The following is a 13,903-nucleotide window of genomic DNA, read 5'->3' as shown; positions in this document are numbered from 1 at the left end:
AAACATTTAATAACACTTAAACACTGATGGTAATTATTTAATTTAACTTTTTTATATAACTAAAGTTATATTCGTATAATTCAATGAGCGGCGACATTCGTTAGACATGTCACAGTTACTGTAGTTGTTCCTGATTTCAGACACGTTAGATGTATCGATTAGAAGTTTTATAGTGTAGGGCACAATTTTTCATTTAAAACAAAAGACTATCAAACTAAAGCCGAAGCCCCTGAATTATGAGGCTTTGTTTTTACTGGATAATAACCGTGTACAAAGAATGCGTCCAAATTGTGGAACCAAACATGAGGAATATGATTGTCTTCCGGTTAAAAATAGTCGTGAGTTGAATATCTTCAAATCGATCAAATATAAATCATACATATATTTTTGAAGTGTATGTGATAGCGCCGATAAATGACGATTTTATAGTCAATACTGCATTTTTAAGAGGCATTTCTTGAAATGTGAAATATTATTAAAGGTTTTGAGAGTTTTATCATATGCGTAAGAGCACATTAGTGTGTATGTATGTATACTAGTATAGTATATATTTCTATTATTGTTATAAAAGATTTCTCTTCCGACGTTATATTATCAACTCACCTGTAACAAAATGTTACATATGATACTATAAAACAGATGGATGTTTGACTAATTTCAAAATAGATACGTATGAATTAAAATACTCGATGAATGAATGAATTCACATTCATAATCGATAGAAATCCTCTTATTGTAACCTGTATATTATGTTAACTGAAACTGCATCATGAACGGTCAACAAAGATTGAAAAAGTAGCAAAGCTGTGTAGGATTTGTGTTGAGGAGGAACAGATCGAGTTTATACATCATAGTAATACCCCATTCATAATGTTCGTCACCGTCTTCCCCAGCCATCAAAGACACAACCAATGGCAGTCCAAGAAGCTTCGCCGGTTATCTACATGATATATTCATATCGTGTAATATTCTGTCTTTAACTTCGTCAACAGTCAGCCTACAAGCGCCACTCAGCCGCATTGTGAAGATTGATTGCTTACTTAATGACATTGTCATGAAACACTAAATGACAATGCGATATCTAATGGTATGTATAGGGGCTTAAGATGACACAATAAACCTTGACATGTTTTATTGACGGCGTTAAAGTTACTCTCTAATTGATTTCATGTAAGTATTTTATTTGGTATCTGATCTTTAGATATTGAAGAGAAAGTAACATGGTGTTTTGACACAGAAGAGCTGCAGTCGATTACCTTGTGTTCTATTGTTTGGATTTCCATATAAGTTGTAGTTTGAAGGTATGAGGAAATTTGTCTTAAGGGAATGGTTACCGTATTTCGCATGAAGTAGATTAATTTGTAGGATTAACACTGAAAATAATTTTTTGAAAATTTATTAACTGTCAAGAAATATTACTTATTATTGATTGCTGATGTTAGCGAGTTACAGTAAGTTAATGTATTGAGTAATGTACATGGTTTTAGCAGAATACCCAACCTGCCTTGATCAAATGGATCAATCTTAATACATACTGTAAATACAGTTCACATTGGTATAACACGAAAATACAAGTAAATCGAACACATGTGTCATAACACCAAATGTATGTCTACTTTACACTAAGTTAACCAATAGTGTATGGCTATACATGTGTTGTTATAATTTGGAAAACGAAGATTCCTTAAATAAATCATTAACATCACGCATTTTTGCAAATTTTCTCTTTTGAGCGTCGTTGCGGCTGTCAAATTAGACCAGGAGAATTGTCCTCGTCTCGCTGCTGGCATTGACGACGGAGTGTTTATTAGAACGAATAAGGGTAGTAATTGTATAAATTTATGTTGCAAAATATTATGACGAAATGGAAAACTTAACGCTATTTACGTTGCAACGATGGGATGGAATAGTGTTGAGTGCGGCGTTAAACAACAATCAAACAAACAAATGCAACGTTGGGAAATCCTACAACTATGTATAGGAAATCGAACTTTACCAAATGTATTTTATATACTCTTTACACCACGATGTACTGTGGTCACGTGGCTCTCCAAGGGCAGTACATAAAGAACTGCAATGACTTTTGAGATGTTTCTAGCCATCTAACTGAAAGGGATCGGATTAAAGGGTTGCATGTTGTCTTACCAACTATGTCACTGCGGGGAAAGTCGTATGTACGGGAAATATATCATAAAACCACAAACACACAAGATTGAGTTCGTCGCTGACAAAGAAAGAAGTTTACAACGTAATGACATATGTAAATGAGACATTTATGCAAATGTTATTTTTGAAGTTGAAATAGAATGTGTAACACAACAAAACTAATATAAATAACAAAAAAGACTATATTATGATCGCGACAAACGTCTTCATGGAATGTTTATGGATGATTTGTTGAATACATGACATTGCCGTCTTGGCAAAGCGTGTTTACACTGATAACGGAATACAGTTTGTTTGAAGTCAGCTCCATGAGGAATATACCATTCAGTGGGGTCTCACATCAGGTCGTTATTTCTTAAACGTCCCGAAACTGAATTGTTGAATGCATTCTTCGACACATATATCACAATTACATGTTTTATTAACTATAGCTATTACTATAATAACTAGGACACATTTTCTATTTATGATTAACAAATTTTTAATTCACCCCTTTACCAGTCAAAACTTACTGTAAGTCGAACGATTTGATTCAAAGCGTGGAGCTACTTTTCTTGGTATTTAACCAAACACAAATACAGTATTGTCTCTCGGGCATCGCCCTCTGCATATCCTGTAAAATGAGTCGACTTACGTACGGAAGTATTAAATCACTAGATGAAGCATTTGGAGCATTTGAAGGTAAGGACCTATTACAGTTGTCATGGACTGTACTTAATTATATAGGAGTTTTATCCAGGTTGTAAAAGGCATGGACATCGGACTTAGGGACAGTTGTAAGTCAGCAGTGAGCACGAACACAAATACCTTTTTGGTTAATGGCTACTCGGCCTGCTTTGTGCAAGAGAGGACAGAGAAATCAGTTTTTCCATACCTCTGCCACAGGCATTGTTCTTTTATGTTAATTTTCACAATCTGATCATACGTACGTACACTCACCATGTGTCTGGACTCCATAAAACTCGATTGAGTTTAAAATTAGCTTGAATATGACCAATTCTATCCTCTTTTGAACAAAAGCCCCACAAACGATGTTTTATTTTCGCAAATTATCCACCTGTTTGATCAATACTGCTCAAAGCAATAAAACATATTGGGTTGAAATTGACGATTGTTGAGCTCTCACACTGACTTGGAGTTTGAATTCACCAGTCTACTATTTCGTCGTATTAGCATAAACCAGTCAATAAAAGCAGCGTTTTTACAAAGGACTGTTAAGCTGCCAGACAGTTGGATTTAGCTTGTACGTCTCAGTGTGGTAACGGGTAATTTTTGCTTTGTAGAATAATGTTTCATAGCTCTTCTCCAACAATAGAACGTATTGGTTTATGGGGTAGGCTTTCCATAGCATATTAGCCCCTGAAGGGTGGATCGTGTAGTAAATGTAGTACCACAGGCACCTACAAAGACTCTTTTGGTGATAGAGCTATTGGGATTTATGCGAAATCCTCCCTGTGATATAGCTCAAGCTGTTTTAAAAGGTGTTGAAACTCAGGGAAGGTTTATTATTTTCATATCTTAGCGTCATACGACATAAAAGCAGCACACTGACTGTATGCTACGGCTGGGACCACCGTAGGAGAAAATTGCCTATGGTACACACACGGGTCGTTCATCTCACCGAGTGAATTATCCACAGTGTTAGCATAACACTTTGATTTTATTTGAGTTTGATAGCACAACTTTGAACATGTTTATTGCTTTTTATGCTAGACTTTCGGAGGCTCCGTGTAGCAATAAAACGAAACACGTTTCAATGTCAGGGACATTAAACATAGAAATAAAAATCACGGCGTGTATTCAGGATAGGAATGTCAACTTCACAGCATAAAGACATAACACTTCAACTCCATAAAATCGTGCAGTATATGAAGTTTGACCGATAATTGTGCGAACTTGGGATAAAGATACCCTACCTATTTAATCCTGTTGAAATTTACTTCAAATAAACCAGTATATTAATACTATTCTGAAGTGCTGGAGGTTAAAACATTCAATAAAAGTCTTTATTGCAAACGGGCTTATTTGACCTCCACCTTGATATTTCCTTCTTTCAGACGAATGTTCCCACCGTTCAAGGTGAAGGTCTCAGGGTTAGACAAAAAGGCAAAGTACATATTGCTAATGGACACTGTTGCCGTCGACGACTGCCGCTACAAATTCCACAACAGCAAATGGATGGTGGCCGGGAAAGCTGACCCCGAGATGCCCAAGAGGATGTACATCCACCCCGACTCCCCCAGCACCGGGGAACAGTGGATGCAGAAGGTCGTCTCCTTCCACAAGCTGAAGCTCACAAACAACATTTCCGATAAACACGGATTTGTGAGTACCGTACTTCATACTTTATACTATAGTTAGTTTAGATCGTTAACGGCGCACTAAATGGACATTTAGTCGCAGAAATAAAATAAATTTATCTTATCTAAAAATATATATCTACAAATTAAAAAGAATCAAATCCCAATGGAGCCCAGAAAATATATCTAATCTAGCCTTGCCAAATCGGTCTAGACTTGAGTTGGGCTCCTTTTTAAAAAAAAGTTCTCTAGGATCTGGGAGACTAACAGTGCACGTATGGTCCAGTGTTAGTCGCTGCAATGGACTGTGCAGAGTTGCTTCCCCTGCCGTGTCAGGATCCACTGTACGGTGGTTACAATCCCAGATTTCCCCCGATAATGATAAATGGTTTGTCAGCACCATACCCATCCTGGTGACCTTCAGTAAAACCGTTAGCGTTTAAAACCTGCCTTACCTCCTACATTAAGTGGACATGCAGTGAGATAGCTGTAGCACAGTTCAAAGTTGTGTTGATCTAAGCAATACATCATTTGTTTATAGGCAAGAGTTATCCATTGCGTGGCTCGGGCTGGGGCGGGACAGAGGACCACATACCATGACTCATGCAATACATTTTTGTACAAAGCATAATGACTTCCGAATATGGAATTTGAAAGTATTCAACTGGAAATATTCATGAAAATGTAAAACATATCAAATTTAAACATGATACGATAAAGGTGACTACACTTACATCAATGTCACGTGACACATGAGTACAGGTAAATTGATTTACATACATTCCCTGCGATACATGAAGACAGACCCTTGATTATTGGGTAGTGGAAACGTTGTTTTCTCGCAAGCAACAGCCTTCGAAATTTGCAAGGCTGTGATTCACCAAAATAAGCATTATAGTTCACGTCATTGGCATATCTGTTAATTATACCACCGCCCCCTTGGTCTGACGGACAGAGCATCTGCCCGGACAACAACAGATCGCTGGTTCGATCCCGTGGTCGCATCATACCAAACGACGTTAAAAGATAGTATTTGTTCTTACCCTGCCTGGCACTCGGCATTAAGATGATAAAACACGGACTGGTCGGCTTGGAGTCAGTATGAAGTGTCTGAGTGAGGTGTAATGTGTCAAGATTTCAACTGCGGCGTGGTATCGCAGTGGGGTAGTACTACTATACAAAATGGCATCAGTCCGTACTAGTACAAGCAGACACACACACATGCATGCAAGTGTAAGTGAAGTAGAATTGAACGCGACGTTAAACACCATTTCTCCTTCTTTCCACATCTTTACCTGTACTCCTGTCAAGTAAAATAGGAAAGTCCATCCACAATGTGAATGGAGCCTAAAGTTCGCTACGAACGAATCACTGACAGACAGTTGTCAGATTCAGATTCAGATCCATTTATTTACACCAAACCACCCACGGTGTCGACACAGGTCCCTGGTAGAAACCTACCCTCCGATAGCTCAATCATGTCTACTAGCAAAACTAGATATAGTTGTAATTGAAACAATAAGCCAAAAAAATATTTCTCTCGAAAACGCAATGCAACAATGTAGATCCTTTTTTCCCCAGGCTAATTGAAGCATAATTGTGTTTTCAAGAATTTTCGGGGGCAATTTATCTAGGAGTTAAACCATGTAGCATAGTCAATGTGGTTGGGAACATCAGAGGTGAGCTCTACAACATTTACCACCTCGGGTCTTAGCTGTGACTTGGCTGATTGCGAGTCAACGTTCTCCGATGGCGTGAATAGTTGCTCACAGTGTAGATCATTCATTTGTCCGGCCCCGACGCGTTATTTACAGGCAGCCGTGGTGTAGCTGTAATAGTGCTGACTGCAGTGTTAATCACCAAACACACGAACACTTATTTCTTGTTTATATCAAACAAGGTCGATTTATGACTTACTGCTCCTGACTTCATTGTGGTTCGCGGTGACATAATAATGTTTTATGTATATATCTAATACATATACATATGTACACACAACTCCCTCATGAAAAGGGTTGTCAATGCAAGTCCAGTTTTCACACGTTCAAAGCTCCTGGGTGTAATATCCAAACAGGTACACACTATACATTATTCATCAACCTTTTGTAATTTCTAGAGACATTTTCAAATAAAGACACCAGTCTTTGTCTTTACCGCCGTTTGACTCTCTACGTAAGATGAGCCTTTTATACTCGGTTGATAATGGGTGGTAAATCGAACTTAGCGTACTCATCAACTCGCATCCTCGAAGACGTTCGATAATGACCACGCCCACCATTTTGAAACCAAACTACTCCTCGCACCGAGCTAGACAATGACTATATACGTCCTTCTAAGTCAATGTAAGGTAATTAGTCACTTGTAAATAACGTCGGCCCCACACAGTGTGAAATATTTATAAAATCAACGCAAGCGTGAACTTCCGTCTTATAATGTATTTACAATTTCAACAAATGGTGGAATATGGCTGAATGAGATGAACAGGTCTCGCGATATCTCGTTCCTCTCGAACGAGATCATGGCCGAGCGAATTCTGGGGGACTTATTGATTGTGTCATTATGGAGGTGAATAGTGCATCCATTAGGATTGGGTGGGCGGTTTCATATCTAGTCTTCAGAGCTGTGATTGATGGAGTGCATGTTATCAAATTGTACCCCATTTGGGTGTATATGTGTGCATCTCCACCATAATGTTAATAAGGACATTCCTTATTTCATCAATGATAACTATACTGGCAGAATGTCACACATTGCTACAGATTCATATTTAGATTTTGTGATCAACTAATTTACACAATTGCACATGAAATGTTTTTGGAACCGGCAAAGTTTCGCCACGGTACTCCTGTAGACTTTAAAAAACCACACTTGTATCAGAGTACTTTTAAGATAGAAACTGCTGCACATGCGCCCTTGAAATATGTATGAACTTAGATTGTACTAAACTAAACCAAAAATATACAAAGAAACATTCATCCAAATTGCATTTCTTGTTTTTTAGTGGAAATGTCTATGACCTTAACAGAAAATACCCCGAACCAAATTGTTAAAAAGGTTAAATCTGAAACGTATACATAATGCTAAAACTTAATTTAAAATGGGTAAATGATCCAAATTTCATTGAAATAAAACCTCCGAGATATGAAAAAATACTCTTTTCCAGTATGTCTATATTTGGCACTGTGCCAGTGTTGCTCGACTGGCGGCTTCTTGTACACTTAACTTTCATCCAACGAGTCGCCAAGAGTCTGCATAGGAGAAGTGGTTTTGACGGAAGTAAGTAATCGTGTTTGAAAGATAGACAGTTAAGGCTGTGTATCTTTGCTGTCCTCAAAGGACGAGGTCTGCATGAGTGATAGGCGGTATTACGACAGCGAGGAGGCGAGAGGGGGACCGCACGTACTGTGGCGTTCCAGGGAGGGATACCGTGTCGGGAGCTCACACCGTGAAATTTGCCCGTATGTCAACGTAACATGGGGCTGGTATCGTTGCCATGTTTAGAACTATAACGAGATAGGATGTATTTGGCAATACGACGCAATTTGGTATGAATTATAAATGAGTAAAGATATTGTATGGCTCAATAGACAAGTACAGGTTAGTTTCAAATTGCGTTTAAATCAATAGCATCATGTTCCTGTTGGGTCCAGTGCCATAAAAAAACCTTACGAAACCAATAATGATTAAGTCGATAAATATATACTATTTCTTACCAAATTGTCAATGAAAACAGAAACAGAAATCATTTTGAGAGGTTTCACAGAACCTTTAACCTATCGATATTCGCGCCAGCAAGATTAATTTGTCGATGAATATGCTCTATTCCCTACGGACAGTTATTTTGTCATATCGATATGACAGGATCTGAAGATTAGGGGATTATTGACGGAAAGGTAGATTTGGATCATCGTCATTAAACAGATTCAGCTTTGAAGGGGACATGAGAGGGTACAATATGAATTGCAAGCAGGAATATTGTTTACTAGTTTTTATAAATATATAAATAATATATGTTACAATATATAAATAAAAGCGACAAAACATTTCACATAGTTCCTTAAAGATCACAAAGTGAATTAATGTAAATAAATCATATCGCTCCAATCAGTAAAGTTAAGCATAGATATTTAATGAATGAATATATATATATATGAATGAATAAATAAATAAGTGGCATTTACGGGCTACTTTGAAATGATTCAATCTGTATTGTATTTTGAACCTTAACATTTGGTGTATTCACAGCACGTCAGGCATTACTTTGTACTATGGTGGACGTTCATATGTGAAACATCTTTAAATAAATAGGGGAATATGCGATGTTACTGACATGAACTCATTAATTTCAAATCTGAATGTAGGAATTATTAAGGCTGTTGAAATGTTTAGTTATAGTTTCAAGAGAAACGAATTTTATGCAGTCTTACCCTGACGTCTAATATGTTAGAAGTAGCATAATTTTAATGACTAAGAACTATATAATACATCTTATCGTCTGAAACAATTCTTATGAATACACGCATTCATCTGGAGAAAGCGTCAGTGAAAGCATGCACCATGTCTCTATATATGGCATAGCAACATGAAATGAATGCCAGTCCTCTGGGGATTCACAACAGCATCAAGGGCACCCGTACGGTTGAATAGCGCTGTCATCAGATTCAAATGATTCAAATACAGTCCTGGGCAAAAGAAACATTCATGTTTGATGGTGGCTAAAACTGAAATACCCAAATGGCTATTCGACGGTGATGTATTTGATATGGGAATCATAGTTGTGCTTTGGGCCTTACGTTTCCAGTTTTCAAGTGTATACTTTCTTTTAACCGGTAGCTTAGTTCTTACGCATGGGTTGTAGTAGAACCAATAATGCTATCACTGTAAACATCCTTACATATTGTTGATGAAAGAAATCTTAAATGAATTAAGTCAAATAAAGTCCATTTTACCCACAAAATCTTAGAATAGGTCTTCAGTAACCCATGCTTGTCACAAGAGGCGAGTACGGGGTTGGTTAGGTTCGCTGGCTTGGTTGATGCATGTCATCGTATCCCATTTGCATGGATCGATGTTCATGACATCAATCACTGGATTGTCTGGTCCAGACTCGATTATTTGCAGGCTGCCGTCATCTAGCTGGAATATTGCTCAGTGTGGCGTTAAACAACATCAAACAAACATAAACAATCACGAATTTTTGTGTGTCATTGTATGATGTATGAATTTCCCCTTCTTATCCTGCCTCAACAAGAGAGTCTCACTTTTCGTTCCTACGAAGTACGGAGAAGTTAAGTTGACGTGCCTGAAAGCTTACCTGTTGCTATCTGATAACAGGGGTTACGAATTTGTTACAATATTGCATGCTATGTGTGAAATGAACACGTTTGGAAATATATGCTGGGAATCGGCGTGTGTATCTGTTTGCCGGAGTAGCAATCAGCATTACTTAACTTCAAGCGGTTATCCTAAATCTCTAACTATTTGCGTTTTCGTCTGTACTTAAAGGATCCCTAGCCTTCTGTGTGGCTGATTCCTCTCGTGCTCACTTTTCGTTTTTGCTATCAGATTGTGATAAACAGCGACACTCCTTATCGCCTACCACACGATGTTCGTAGTTTCGTTCCGTATCCAGATTCCTACGGCAGATGAAGGTTTTAGTAATACCCGCTGTCACAGGACTTCACGCTATTCATGTGTTAGAATTTCATGGAGCGAACTGCGCGTTGGGAGATTTAGCGCGCACTAGAATACACTAGGTATCGGTTGATAGATCTCACTGTCAGAACTAGCAGTCTTTTCCGTCTGGAAACCCATCGCCGATTCCAAAACGATAAGTTTGGCGGTTTGAAATGGCGACAGAAAATGGCCGCCACGCCACCTTCAAGTTAAATACGGACCCACGTGAGCGTGCTAATTGGCGCCAAATTTCTTAATCTTCGGTGCAACTCCATCGTGCCACTATGAAATTAACATAGTCAGTGCTGGCGCCATTGAAAGAGAGAAGTTCACCTCTTAAGGTGCTATCTTCTCTCAGCATCTCTAGACGAATCGCAAGATATGCCCTCAAATGCGTTCTTACTTCTTCATGCTCTCGCCTGTGTCTTTATTGTCGACAATAATTAGAGCTATTGATAGAATGGCGACAACTCGTGTGGTGAACTTGCAGTCGCAGACGCCCAAGTTAAATAAGTGTACCCGTCTTTTGAGAACAAACTGAGTGACTTGTATTCGAGGGTTTGGCGCACGTGTTTGGTGGACAGATGAACAAGTTTGGTCGCTGTAATTAATATATGATTGTATGTGATTTTTTGCGATGGACGTTTCCAATTAGTCACTTTGACCAGTGGTCAGAGGAGATGAAGATGTCGCTTTTGGTCCCTTAAAAATATATTTTAGTGCCCTTTGAGTTCATTTCTTTCTGCATTCTTTTAACACTGTACAAGGCGCGAGACAGGATTAATTCCATTTATTTTATTTGGTAAAATCTTTGAAAAATTATTAGTCTGTTTCTTCATTTCACAATCGTTTTATTTGTTTTGTAGCTTCTGTGCGTCAGTTTCTAGCCTTAAGTTTGTGTTGCGATCTAGGTACTCATTAATAACACTGAACTAGACATTAACATACTTGTGTATAGGGATATAAGGATTGTGAGAATACAATATATTTCACGTGTACTGTTTTCCTTTCTCGCGTTGAAAGAAGTACGTGTATGTCATCAAACGTCTGAGTATGTCCTTTCTGTTGCTTCCTGTCAAGCATTACTGAGTATTTGTTAAGCCAATATTAATCGACACATGTTTTTAAATTAAGTTGTTATTTTATGATTATTAATTACACCGACAATTAAGTTACAATTGTGATCATTACAAACTTTTCAAAGTTAAAGAAACTTTAATCGTTCACACCATATAAACGCCAATCGTTCAGTAGATTCGACACTTTGAAATTAATTTAATCTTTATTATTGACCAAGCAACCATACAAATTGATTACAATGGACGCAATTTATGCTCCATTCGTTAGTTAGGTATTTGTCAGTTCGGCTTGTTGAGGTGAGACAACATCTGCCGTAGTTTCGAACAAGCGACCATGCCACCCGTCAAAACGTTGACCTTAACAAATCAGCAATCACGTAGCCGTTTATTATGCAAATTAGGTGGACAAGACCTTATTAGTCCCTAATCGCCTATCAGCCGTTTTCGCTGGCAACTGTCATCATCTGTTTGCCCGTCTGTCCAAACGAGCAGAAAGCCAACTGATATGCAAGGGGGGTAATTGCAAGGGCTTCGCGGAGTTTTTACGCTTATGTGGCGAATTATTACGTGAGTGGACGGCTAGATTTACGATTGCAGCGATAGCATCGTCAAGCGCTAACTTGGCACTCATGAATCGACAACCGTGCTGAAAATATCGCTACGGAAATCCTCATTCGCGAAATTGCTGATGTCGCGATGGTTTTACATTAGAATATGTAGATGATGGATTGATAGGCTATCTCGCCGACCAGGGCCGCTCTGTATGAGGTTTTAAGTAACTTGGAGTTCATTTGTGGCTGGGGTATTGCTTTATGTTGCCAACGTCATGTGCGAAGGTTTACGCAACGTCGCAACTATCGCAGCTGCGCCGTAAACTGCTGTATGTCAGGATAAGGCACTGTTCTTGTGTCTGAGCTGATGAATGAAGAGTTTGACGCAATCTGTGCTGTAAAGTAAGGCTCGTTATCATCAGCACTTAGTATTGAAACACAGCCATTCGTTTGTGTTTAAGAATAAATAGATATGTCACCTCGTGCATTACGATCTCAACGCTACTTAAAAAGTGGTTTGCGTTGTTCTGGAAGGAGTGAAAGGGGTGTTGATGTCCTGAGACACAGATTTACACCGCTATCACCGTAACTTGCCATCTGATCTACGTCATGTCGGTACGGCCATCGGGACAACCGTATCAGGATTTTCTAGATGTATATGGTCCGGGGTCATCTTTGAAAGCCACCTATTCAAAGCTCAGAATGCCTTGAGTTTCCCTTTTGAACCTTTCCCTTCATGGTGACGAGAATGCAGTGTCCTGGATATTTTGTTTGTCGGGCGAAAAAATGGATTTATCAAACTGAATATGTGCCCCGAATAAAGTGCTCAGAACTGCATCATATTGGGCGTAAAGGATCAGCTCAACGTCATATTGGGTGTAAAGGATCAGCTCAACGTCTTATTGGGCATAAAGGATCAGCTCAACGTCATATTTGGTGTAAGGGATCAGCTCAACGTCATATTGGGTGTAAAGGAGCAGCTCAACGTCGTATTGGGTGTAAAGGATCAGCTCAACGTCATATTGGGCGTAAAGGAGCAGCTCAACGTCGTATTGGGTGTAAATTCTCAGCGAAGCGCTATATTGGGAATAAAGGCTCAGAGTTTCCGACGGAACGAATTCGCAGATATTTACTTTTAGAAGAATTTGATATTTTGTCATGCTCCTTATTCTATTTACAAATTGAAGTTGTCCCAGTCTCCCCTGTATAGCAATGTAATTTGACGTCTTGAAGAATTCACGATGGTAGACTGTACAGCCGTTTACTTCCGTTAAAATATCGATCACATTCCTTAATGCTAGCTAGGTTTTTATTCTGTGGTTTTGCTCATTTCAGACAGGGCTGGACTACTTTCAAACGATCCTAAACTCCATGCACAAGTATCAGCCACGGTTTCATCTAGTCCGAGCCAACGACATACTCAAACTCCCATACAGCGCCTTTCGAACCTACGTGTTCAAGGAAACGGAGTTCATAGCCGTAACAGCATATCAAAACGAAAAGGTAATACCATCAGTGCATATCATGCATACTTGTCATCATGCATGATTGCAACACTGGAACATGCACACTTCTGGAGAATATGTTAATATATATTGTAGTATTAATCTCATCGTTATGTCTCATTATTTTATACTTTGCCATTTGTGGCCAGTGATTCCACCCTCGATGGTCTGGGGTGTATTTTCAAACACCATACCGCTACCTACCTCACTACCATCCAACCCTCGAATTGGACTCCCTTTTAGTCGGTTATTGTATTGTTGTGTTGGAGTGAGGGATCGGTACAGTAGTAGTAGCTGTAGTAGTACTAGTAGTAATGGTAGTAGCACCAGCAGTAGTAGGAGCATCAGTGGTGGTAAGAGCAGTAGTAGTAGTAGTAGGAGTAGTAGTAGCATCATTGGTGGTAGTGGTGGTTGTAGTAGCGATGGTAGTAGTAGGAGTAGTAGCATCATTGGTGGTAGTGGTGGTTGTAGTAGCGATGGTAGTAGTAGGAGTAGTAGTAGCATCATTGGTGGTAGTGGAGGTTGTAGTAGCGATGGTAGTAGTAGGAGTAGTAGTAGCATCATTGGTGGTAGTGGTGGTTATAGTAGCGATGGTAGTAGTAGGAGTAGTAGTAGCATCATTGGTG

At 38.9% G+C, this 13,903-nt stretch overlaps 1 protein-coding gene across 4 annotated transcripts in view; it reads left to right on the top strand.

The window, feature by feature from the left end:
• LOC124135001 (T-box transcription factor TBX2-like) overlaps nt 1–13,903 on the top strand; it is a 91,508-nt gene that overhangs the window by 68,802 nt on the left and 8,803 nt on the right. For all 4 annotated transcript variants that reach the window (XR_007221010.1, XM_046500152.2, XM_046500151.2 and 1 more), the window contains 2 exons: nt 4,224–4,491; nt 13,108–13,275. Coding sequence is in view for 3 of the 4 variants with exons in the window: in XM_046500152.2 (XP_046356108.2) it covers nt 4,224–4,491; nt 13,108–13,275 (436 nt within the window). In the remaining variant the exon portion in view is untranslated. The remainder of the gene's footprint in view (nt 1–4,223; nt 4,492–13,107; nt 13,276–13,903) is intronic.

The sequence above is a fragment of the Haliotis rufescens genome, unplaced genomic scaffold, assembly GCF_023055435.1.
Source record: "Haliotis rufescens isolate VD_foot unplaced genomic scaffold, xgHalRufe1.0.p SCAF_15, whole genome shotgun sequence".
NCBI lineage: Eukaryota > Metazoa > Mollusca > Gastropoda > Lepetellida > Haliotidae > Haliotis > Haliotis rufescens.
Note: the sequence above shows the minus strand (reverse complement) of the source record. Positions and strands in the feature narration are given on the sequence as shown.